The following is an 11,235-nucleotide window of genomic DNA, read 5'->3' as shown; positions in this document are numbered from 1 at the left end:
CAAGGCCACTCAAGACATAGTTTGTGTAAGCACAGCACAGTCTTACAGTGGTATAGTCTATAGCCCGTGCAAGGACAGCAAGGACCAGCAAGAATTTCTGACCCCGGCCAAATCGTCTCTATCTGACTAGCAAACGTGTGGGAAGTCACATAGGCGAGAGCGCAACATATAGCACAGACCCTTTCTCAGTGCTACTCGACTTTATTGACCTAAGCCTTTTGTTCGGCTATTCAGCCTTTAACGGAGGCACAAGTCAGGGCCTGGCTTGGTCCTTGTCTCAAGCCTTAACGTGGCCTCCCACACATAGACAGCACAAGAGGGAACACAAGAGTGGGAGAGAGAGAAGCAGGCTTCCCGCTGAGCCGGGAGCCCAATGTGGGACTCCATCCCAGAACCCCAGAATCATGACCCGAGCTGAAGGCAGACACCTAATAACTGAGCTACCCCGGTGTCCCCCAAAGGGATAAATTTTTGATAGATTATTTCCAAATAGAAATTTTAGGATTTGTGGAACTGATCATTCTTGTGGAATAATTTTTCTAAAAATCTGTAAATCTTGGGGTGCCTGAGTGGCTCAGTCTGTTGAGCTTCTGGCTCTTGATCTAAGCTCAGGTCATGATCTCAGGGTCCTGGGATTGAGCCCTGCTTTGGGCTCCCTGCTCAGCAGTGAGTCTGCTTCTCCTTCTCCCTCTGTGATCTCTCTCACTCTCTCTCAAATAGATAAGTAAAATCTTTAAAAAAATAAAATAAATACATGTAAATCTTCCTATGGATCAGTTTTATTTAGATATGAATTCAATTTTAAATGTAAATCATAAGTTACTGTAATTTTATAATTGTAACATTATCACTGATATAATAGTTACATTGTGATGTGTCCTTTGGTATTTCCTGTAGCTTGTGGAGGGTGTGCAAGAAACCTGAAGTGGCTTCTTCAAACTTTAATATAGTAATTGAAGGTGCCTGTATATTCATTCTATCACTGCATCTTCAGTTACAAGGAAAAATTAATTTAGTTGTTTTCATCATTAATAATTGGTTCATCTGGAGTTTCACATGAAAATGGTGTTATTTTCTATTATAAGCTTGTGGATATTTGATCTGCCATGTTGCAGAAGTTTTCTAAAGTCTTTGGAGAATTCTAAACTCTAAATTCTAATAATTCAAATAATTCTCTGATTTGCTTTATTTCAGTGTTCATGTGTGTGCTTTTATCTTGTAATAATTTACTGACAAAGAGTATTGCCTGAAAGCCAGCAGTTCCCACTGTAGCTTTCAAAAGATTTGTGCAAATATCACAAAGCTGGGATTTGGGGAGCAGATGGAGACCCCCCACAACAGGTCCCAGCACTGGTCTTGTGTAGAGCCCCTTTCTCTTCCTATTGCTGTTGCCACCGCTGCTGCTTCTCCAGTGTTCTTTCTGCTATTGCTGCCACCAGTCTGGGCTTTGGTCTTTTCCTGGCCACGGTGGGGCCTTGAGACTCCCTGACTTCCCTGAGGCATGAGCATGCGACAAGTGCTTCGGGCATGACTCCTGCTTACTGTACTCCTTGTCCTGGTTTATCTCTTCTGCTCATGCACATGTCCCATTGGACTTTATTTTCAAAACACAAGTTCAAAGATAAAATTGTTAATAATTTCAAGTTGGTCACCACAAAGCATAAGCCAAGCATGGGGACCTTCTGAGAGTGAGGCTCTGTACAACTACAGGGTCCACATCTTGAAGTCCGTCCAGGTGCCAGGTCCCATTTGTGACACAAGTAATTCTCTTGCTTGGACCATATACTCTGGCAGACCCAATGATATTTTAGGTGTCACTGATGAGAAAAGATGCGATGTGGGACAAGTCTCCATGGGAAAATTACAGTACCAACCCTTAGGGTTTGGGAGCAGGGCCATGTTATCTACAGCAGGAATTATGCATCTTTTGAAAAATGGCTTCAAGTGTACCGAGCCCTGATAGAGATAGAACTCTTGGCCATGAGACACCAAGTGACCATGCATCATGAGTTGGGTCCTCTTGGACCTACCAAGTCAGAGTTCATCAGGATCAGCAGTAATTTTACATGTGATGAACTGTTACATTTGGAACCAAGCACAAATAAGATCAGAGGGCATCGGTAAGTTCCCATATCGTTCATTATGGTTACTGGGTACCAAAGGGAGGAGGAGACGGCCCAAGCTTTGTTTATGGGTAGAACAGCATAGTATATTGGCGCAGGGTGGAAATGGATGGTGGGTTGCATTACAGTTTCACTTAGGGCTGGCCTTGTATGACAGTGGTGTGGGAAAACCATCCTAACAGGCATGGCTTTGGTTGATGCACCTGACCATCCAGTTTGTGAGATAAGGTAAGTAGTCTGAGGTTGGCATATATATGCGTTCATTGGTAGTGGTGAATGGCCTTGGCTGGCCCTGTCATGGGAGTGGAAGGAAAATGACTGGAAGATTGGAGATAGGGAGGTCTGAGGTAGAGGCAAAAGGATGGATATACAGGAACAGGCACAAAGTGTGAAGAACGTGGTGTGACGTATTTATGCTCACCAGAAAGCATTCACCGTGGAAGAGGCACTAAACCGATTAGACAAAATAGCTTATTTGGTTTAGGTTTGCCACTCTGCCTGGATGCTGGTGTGGTAGGAACCTCACTCTCAAAGAATGTAATGTGTACAAATGGGATATCAGAAGTTTGGCTTCCAGCTGATATAACTGAGCAACCACAATTTTTTACTATTACAAAGGAAGGGTGATATTCTGTCACTTTGAAATCTAGTGTCACAATAAAAGTGTAGTCAGATCTCCAAAGTTCCTCTAAGCACTTAAATTTTATGGTTTAAATGTCATTCATCATTAACAGCCTTTGCTTATTGACCGTCTACTATGTATTACTATGTATTTCCCAAGGTCTGTTTAAGGCTTGTTGGTTTTTAGAAGTACTAAAATCCTGTGTTTACCTGGCATCCCAACTTTTTGGATTGAAAAATACGAGTCCTCTTCATGTATAGTTATTAAACTGAGAACAGATTGTATTGCAGTCCAAGCATATAAATAAATTCTAATCAGCAAAAATAAAGGGCAGAAATGAGCTTTCATGAGCAGAAGCTGAAACATAGAAATGACCTTTTGAATTTCTCTTATGCTTGGGAATGAGTAATTCCTGAAGTATTAAAGCGAAAGGTTAAATAGATTTTAGAAATCAGCCATTCCAAGCACTATCAAGCCTTTCATTATAGCAGTTCAGTATTTATGTGTGTGTCTGAACATGCTGAAAAAAATTATCAAATTGTCAAAAATGTTGAGAGTCTTGTTAAGGTATTTTTTTTTTTTTAAGATTTTATTTATTTGAGAGAGGAAGAGAGAGAAAGAGCACGAGAAGGGGCAGGATCAGAGGGAGGAGCAGACTCCCTGCTGAGTGGGGAGCCTAGTGCCGGACTTGATCCCAGGACTCCAGGATCATGACCTGAACGGAAGGCAGATGCTTAACAGACTGAGTAACTCAGGCATCCAAGGTAGTTTTTGTTTTTGTTTTTTTTTTTATTTTATTTATTTATTTATTTATTTATTTATTAAAGATTTTATTTATTTATTTGAGAGAGAAACAGTGAGAGAGAGCATGAGCGAGGAGAAGGTCAGAGAGCGAAGCAGACTCCCCATGGAGCTGGGAGCCTGATGCGGGACTCGATCCCGGGACTCCGGGATCATGACCTGAGCCGAAGGCAGTCGTCCAACCAACTGAGCCACCCAGGCTTAAAGATTTTATTTATTTATTTGACAGAGAGAGATCACAAGCAGGCAGAGAGGCAGGCAGAGAGAGAGGAGGAAGCAGGCTCCCTGCTGAGCAGAGAGCCCGATGCGGGCCTCGATCCCAGGACCCTGAGATCATGACCTGAGCCGAAGGCAGCGGCTTAACCCACTGAGCCACCCAGGCGCCCTTGTTTTTGTTTTTAACAAGCTTTAATTTATTTTTTTGTTAGGTAGTTTTATTTATTTATTTATAAAGATTTTATGTGTTTATTCGTCGGGGGAGAGGGAGAAGCAGGCTCCCTGCTGAGCAAAGGGCCCATTGTGAAACTCAATCCCAGGAAGCTGGGATCATGACCTGAGCTTAAGGTAGCTGTTTAGCGGACTGAGCCACCCAGGCATCTCTTGTTAGGTAGTTTTAAATGATGGGTATCAGAAGGTTATTGACAAGACCCTGATACCTGTTTGGAAATAATTTAAATGTTCATAGCCTGCAGCTTGTGCGCTAGAGTCACATAAATGGCAACCTGTAGGTTTTAGTAAGTTGCACTCAACTTAGAGATAGATGCTTCTTAGCTGCTTGTAAATATAATGCATCACTAGACCTTGTACCTGGTGTAAAATAATGAGTATAATTATTTAAATATTAAAACTCAGGTTCTAAACAAGTTGGAATACTGATTATTATCAGTAGCATAATTGGCCATAGTAAATTTAATTTTAACTATTATCTTTAATCATGATCAGTTTGAAATCATATTCTGTGAGACCAGTAGTTCTCTCCTATACCCAATTAATTGGCTTCAGTCGTTCAGGGAACTCACTTCGGCCCTCTAGTCACCAAGTAGCTGTAATGTAAGATCCAAAAATGGGCTGCTCTTTGCTAAGAGTACTTCTAAGATTCTTTTTAATGAGAATCACTTTTCATAGGAAAGCAGGTAGTTGGTTGGTCTTTTGTCTAGTTTGATGGGCTCACATCAGTGAACAAAATAGACAAAAATTCCTGCCTTGCCGAGCTTACATTTTACTGGCAGAAGGTAGATAATAAATCAGTAGATGATATAGTATATCGGAGGGTGGAGTATATTACGGAAAAAAGAAAACAATGAGGGGGAATAAGGGAGGGTGGGAAGCCACAGTTTCAAATAAGGTGGTTAGACCCACTAAGAAGATGACGTTTAAGCAGAGACTTGACCCTGGTGAGGTAAGGTCATTTGCATACTGGGTGGATGATCATTCCAACATGTCCAAGGATCTTGAATCTGCTTTCCTTGTTATATTTTATTTTGACAGTTTCTTTTTATGTGATTTGATACTGATGGGAAATGAGAAATGATTTTTGAAGTTCTAGTTAATTTTGAAATGCTGATTGTCAATGATCTATTGTGTTTACTGGTCTCTTTCACCATCCCTTTCAGTTCACTTTTAATTTCTTCATGCATATGTCCCAACAGAGATACCCAGCATGAGGTGCTGAAAACTAGTAATCACATCTCTTACTGCATGGAGTTAGAGAACGGGCTGGGAAGTCAGATAAGAAACAACCCAATTTCAGTGTTTCCCTTTATGCAAGTCCTGCTTGTTGCAAAGTTTGACATGTGAAGGAAGGCTCCCAGGACTCTAGTCAATGCTGGAAACAATAATTAAAAAAAAAAAAGCTCAAAAAACAAAACAAAATAATTTTATTTTTTCTATTTCATACATTTTAAATTAAATGAATATAGTAGTAGTTAATATAGTTATAAAACCATAAAATAATATTTCTAAAATAACTTCAAATTCTGGATGCCTAAGGAAAAAGTTACTAACAGTTTGCTTTTCTTATAATAACTCCAATTTCAAAAAGGGTCCTATTGTTCTCACCCTGTTTACAAGTATTGTGGTGGTAGTGCCAAGAGACATCAGGTTTTTACCTGTAGGGTCAGGCTCTATTATGAAAATGCCTTGAAAAGTAAAAAGTGTGCTGAACAGACATACAGCACCACCACTGTTCACTAGGGGCATTGTGGCTCTTTTTAGTAATACAGCAAATATTTAATAGTGCTAGGAGATAGAAAAATACATACTCATCCGTAAGGAATATGTATTTATTCATAATGAAAACCAGACACTTAAAGATTTAAGAGAAGTTCACTTTATTCTTTGTGATGGGCAGTAATTCAGCCTCTCTGTGCCTCAGCTCCCTCATCTGAAAAGTGAGAATAAAATAGCACTTACCTTTGTAACAATGTATGGTGAGGAATGTTAACTAGGCTTGTCCTGGTGATCATCTGGAAATATACTGAAATACTGAAGTGTTATGTTGTGTACCTGAAATAAACTAAAAAAAAAAAAGTTTTTATTTGAGAGTAAGTGAAGGAGAGAGAGAGCATGAACGGGGTTGGGGTGGGGGGGAGGGGCAGAGGCAGAGGGAGAAGCAGGCTCCCCACCAAACAGGGAGCCCAACTCCGTTCCAGGGTCCTCGGATCCTGACCTGAGCTGAAGGCAGACGCCCAGCACAGTCATCCAGGTGTTCTGAAATTAATTTTTTTTTTTTTTTTTGGGATAAAGATTATTTATTTGTTAGAGAGAGGGAGAGTGAGCACAAGCAGGGGGAGTGGCAGGCAGAGGGAGAAGCAGGCTCCCCACTGAAGGAGCCGCATCCCATCCACGGCTCCATAACAGGACGCTGGGATCATGACCTGAGCTGAAGGCAGACCCTTAACTGACTGAGCCACCCAGGCGCCCCTGAAGCTAACTTAATGTTACGTCAATTATACCTCAATTAAAAAAATACTATTTACCCACTTTATAGGGTTAACATGAGAACTAGGATAAATTGTGCAAAGAACGAAGAAGAGTTTCTGGCACACAAAAAGCGCTCAAAACTGAAAATTGTTATTAAATTCACAAAAATACAGTGGAGGGGCATCTCCGAGTTGAGATCTAATATAAAGATACATCGTTCAGGATATCACAAAAACTTTTGATTTTACTGTCAGAATCAGCCATGTCAATTTATTGGTTTGGTCATCTCATGGACAGTTATTAAAAGCCTCATTCTGTTAGGTCCCATGCCTGGGAATTAGTTGATCTTAATCTAGTACTTCACTTTTCACTGAAGGATAAAAGTTCACAGCGTTATTAAATCTCAAGTATATGCCAACTCTTCCAAAAGGTTATTGTCAGAAACTAAGAGCGCCTTGAAGGCGCCCAGATCAGGTGGGGAGGTGGGAAGGGCTGGGTATTGTGTCCGGACTATGCCAAGAAGGGAGCTCCTGGCCTCCGCCGACTGCGTGGTATTTAGAACTCTGGGCCTGATTTCGAGCTGGTGGCTGAATCGGATGCAGGAGTTGCCCTCTTTCTGACTTGAATCAAGTGCTTAAAAGTGAAGGTGGCGGCGGCCAGAGCGTTCTACCCCCTCCAGCTAAAGGCTTCATCCTGGTGTGTTCTGGCCACATCCTCCTCCTTAACGCGGATCGGATAGCGCTCCCGGGCGAAGTGGGGCCTCACCTGCCGCAGGTGTCCCTAGGGAGTCCGGAGGCGTGGCCGCACCCCCACCCCGCCCCTCCAGGCCGGGAGCTGCGGGCCGCCGCTCGGGTCCCCTAAGCCGGGAGGTCAGGCGTCCCAGGGATTTGGGGCCCGCTGGCGCGGCGCCCGGCCGAGGGCACCCCAGGCGCCGAATAGGCCGCGCCTCCTCCCGGAACTGGCCCGCGCCGCAGGGCGGGAGGAGCGGCAGGAGCCCGGCTATCGCACGCCGCGGGCCATGGAGGTCCTTCCCGCAGGCGGGGGCCGGATGGGGCGCCCGGAGCCGGGGGCAGGGCCGGAGGACGCGGAGGAGGAAGCGGTTCCCGGAGTGCCCGGAGCCCCGTGCCTGCAAGGGACGCCGTCGGCGGAGCGGCTTCGGGGCTCTCGGGACTCCTGGGGGACGGAGGAGGACCCGGAGTCCGGCGAGCCGCGGGACGGCCGGACCAGCCGCACGGCGTCCCTGGTGAGCGGGCTGCTCACCGAGCTGTACAGCTGCGCGGAGGAGGAGGAGGCGGTGGGCGCGGGCCGCGGGCCCGGGGGTCGCCAGCGGCGCCGCGACAGCCTGGACAGCTCGACGGAGGCTTCCGGCTCCGACGTGTTCCTGGGCGGCCGCGGCAGCGCGGGCGACTCGCGCGTGCTGCAGGAGCTGCAGGAGCGGCCGAGCCAGCGGCACCAGAGGCAGTACCTGCGGCAGAAAGGTGAGCGCCGGGGCCGGGGGCTTCGGGGACTGCCTGGAGCCCCGCCCGCTGCGCCCGCCCGCGCCCCCGCGCTCACCTGGGCTCACCTGGCGGAGCCGCGGGGCGCTCAGTACGTTTGCGGCGTCTCCTCTGACCTGCTGCTAATGCCCGCAGTGTTACCAATTCTAGACCAAACTTGGTTCTTACTGCCCCTCGACCCCCATTCCCTCTCGAGTTGTCCAGTGGAACCTTAGCGCCGGGTCACGTGTTCGTGGAGGCCCAAAGGGAGAGTCCGTCCACCTTCTGATTTCCCCAGAACAGCCGTGAGGACAGGTTTGGAGTTTCTGATACGTGTACCAGAAGTCACCTAGAGGGCGCCGGGAGAAAAGAGGTGACTCCTGTGGCTGATTTTTTCCCCCCTTCCCCTAATCCGTCCTACCCTGGCTACGCACTAGGATAGTGTTTCACTAGTGAGGCGGAATAACTCGATAATGCAGTTTCTAAGCAGAGCGCATGAATTCCATTTCGGCCCGCCTGTCTGGTTTCAGGAAGCTCACTAGGCGAATCCCGCCCCCCCCCCCCCCCCCGCCCTGCCCCTACAGTGGAGGATTACCGGAGGGCCCCACTGTGTTGGCGGTATCACAGGATTTGACTGCTGGTGCCTTCAGTTGGAAAGGTCGACCTGAAAATGGCCTTCCTTTTGGTGGGTAGAGGCTAATTTGGTATTTCTTTTGTTACCAGACTCAGAGGCTCACGGCCTGATTGAGATTTTTTCCCCCTGTCAACTGTGCGTAATAGTTTGCCTTTCAGGCACTAACACAGTTATTACACTGTCTTTTTTATAGGTATACCAAGACTCCAATTTACAAAAGAAGTGGGATGTGGAAAACAGATGCTAAGTCACCATAACATTTCTTGAATTAATATCCTCGTGCTAAATTACCAGAAGAGGGAGGAAGGAGAGGATACTGTCGAATGGCCTCCTGTCTCCTGATTGTAGTTGGGGGTGGGGGTGGGGAAGGGGCCGAGGAGGAAAACACACAGCAGAAAAGGAATAAATCTGTCCGCTTTCTCAAATCTATGTAAACAGTTTTCAACTTCCTCTTGGCTTCCTAGCTTTTTTTTTTTTTTTTTTTTCTTTCCCATCTGATTGTTACAAATGGCTTCCACCTTCCTCCCTCTGCCTGGGACTTTGCCTGGAATAGGGCCATTTTATTTGATACAGTTATTTGGCTGTTCTGAGTGTCTTGTTTATGCCAAGAGTTCCGCAGGGCAGTAGTTTTTTCAGAATCCAACAAAGTCAATTTTGAAGAATTATGATTTGGCTTTCTGTTTTTGCAAGGCTGTTTGCTTTTTCATTACTGAGCAAATTCTGGGGATTGGTAATTTCCTTTTGGAAGAGGAAATTTGGCAAACTACATTATAAAGAAGAGGTAACAGTACAGCTTTGCATGTGGATTTCAAACCAGTGACCACTCTATTAATTCATAAGACCTTTAAGAGTATGTTTTTTCCCCAAGTCTCCAGTCTTCTTGCCTGGTTAGTTGCCTGCTAACCTTTTCTTTCCTTTAAATCAACCCTATCAGGATGAACAAAAGTGCTATATTCTAATAGTCTTACACACAGACACCCATTTATTGATGAACATCATTAGAATACTAAGAATAAAGAGCTGTGAAAACAGCTGCCTATATAAATAATTTTATAGTTTATTAGATTACTTGATATATTTTCAGGGTCAAAAAGTGTCCCTGCTAACCTAGTGCTCAGTAAGAATTTCATATAATGCAAATAGATAACCGGTATGATAATTCAGTCTTCTATTAGGAATTTTGCTGTAGCACTGATCTAAAGATCTTTAACATGTGTGGGCCCTTTATTTATGTGCGATGTGATGACTTCTCAGGAAATCTTGGCTCTATTCTCAGCATTTTTATAAAGCTGGTGGACTTTGAGGTCAGAATGCTGGAATTCTGTTCATTACTGTTCATTACTGCCACTGTTCATTACTAGCTGTGTGACTTCGGACAAAATTTTTAACCTTTCTGTGTCTCATTTTCCTCACTTACAAGTGGAGATAATAATAACACCTAACCGGAGAGAAGGCTGTGGTGATAATTACATAAGTTAATGTGTGTAAAATACTCAACAAATGTTAGATATGATTTTTATTATTATCGTATATACCAGAATGCCTTAGAGAGGAGGTCATCCACAGCTTGTCAGTTGGTGGTCTCACTTTTACTCATTTATTTAACACTCATTTAACAGCAAAAGTGTCTGATGTGGTAGAACATACAAAGATAAAGGAGAGCTTCCTTCTGTCTTCAGGATGCTTATGTATCAGCAGGTATTACTGTAGAAATTTCTAAACTCACTCTGGAGATTTTTTCCTACTTTGGACAATACATGTAATTCAGAGAGTCACAGAGCTGTAGATACCTTAAGAGTCACTAAAAATGATCGTTTGTTGGAAGAAATCTATAATGTAAATTCAAGATGATGATATTCCTACCCTTTTTCTTTATGGAAGGAAAAATTTTAAACATTGATAGAAAGACTCTTTGTTCAATGGAAAGAATCTAGGAACTTGATCTAAGAGCCCTCTGGTCTCTTGTAGCTTGTTTCCATATTTAATTGTCCTTAGAGCACAAAAAATATCATTTAACCTAAATATGCTCTTACTTCCCACTAGATACTACCATGTTAAACTCAAGGTAAGAGAAATAACCGGCCTTTGTTCTCTTCCCTTATTCTTATTTTAGTGTTATTTATATTGATGTTTATAAAGACTATTCACATTAGTCTCTTAGAATGATCTTGTATGCTAAGCATTAGACATTAGTCTCTCAGAATAATCTTGTATGCTAAGCAGAATTTGAGACTCAGAGCACTACCTTGCCTAAGATCAGAAAGGTAGTTGCTTGATCCAAAGGGAGTTCTTTTTAAGATCAAATGCATTTTCCATGTTGTAGTCAAATAAGACTGCTGTTAAAGGACCCCCTTGTACTTCTGTTATACAGACCCCCAAAGTTCATTTTCTTTGACCTCTAAAATTTATTTATTTTTACTTTTGAACACTTCCTTTGTTCTCTTCTGGTCCTCACTAGTTTCTCCAAATCCCTTTAAAAATGAATGGATCCAAATCTCACACAGGACCTTTAATGAGAGCCTAGCTAATGCCAAGCTGAGTGGAAGCTTCTTGCCTGACTGGCAGTCACACTATAGTGACTAATGATAATATCAAGTGACAAACAGGGGCGTCTGGGTGGCTCAGTCAATTAAGCATCTGCCTTTGGCTCAGGTCCTG

The 11,235-nt window shown here is 43.9% G+C and overlaps 1 protein-coding gene across 2 annotated transcripts in view; it reads left to right on the top strand.

Annotated features, from left to right (window-relative positions):
- Positions 1-7,212: 7,212 nt before the first annotated feature.
- Positions 7,213-11,235, top strand: part of TBC1D30 (TBC1 domain family member 30) — an 82,066-nt gene continuing 78,043 nt past the window's right edge. Inside the window, exon 1 of one of the 2 annotated variants that reach the window (XM_032347151.1) lies at positions 7,213-7,946. In XM_032347151.1, the coding sequence (XP_032203042.1) occupies positions 7,487-7,946 (460 nt within the window). In that variant the 5' untranslated portion in view covers positions 7,213-7,486. The remainder of the gene's footprint in view (positions 7,947-11,235) is intronic. The other variant, XM_032347152.1, reaches the window with a different exon arrangement.

This window comes from Mustela erminea, chromosome 6 (genome assembly GCF_009829155.1).
Source record: "Mustela erminea isolate mMusErm1 chromosome 6, mMusErm1.Pri, whole genome shotgun sequence".
Lineage (NCBI taxonomy): Eukaryota > Metazoa > Chordata > Mammalia > Carnivora > Mustelidae > Mustela > Mustela erminea.
Note: the sequence above shows the minus strand (reverse complement) of the source record. Positions and strands in the feature narration are given on the sequence as shown.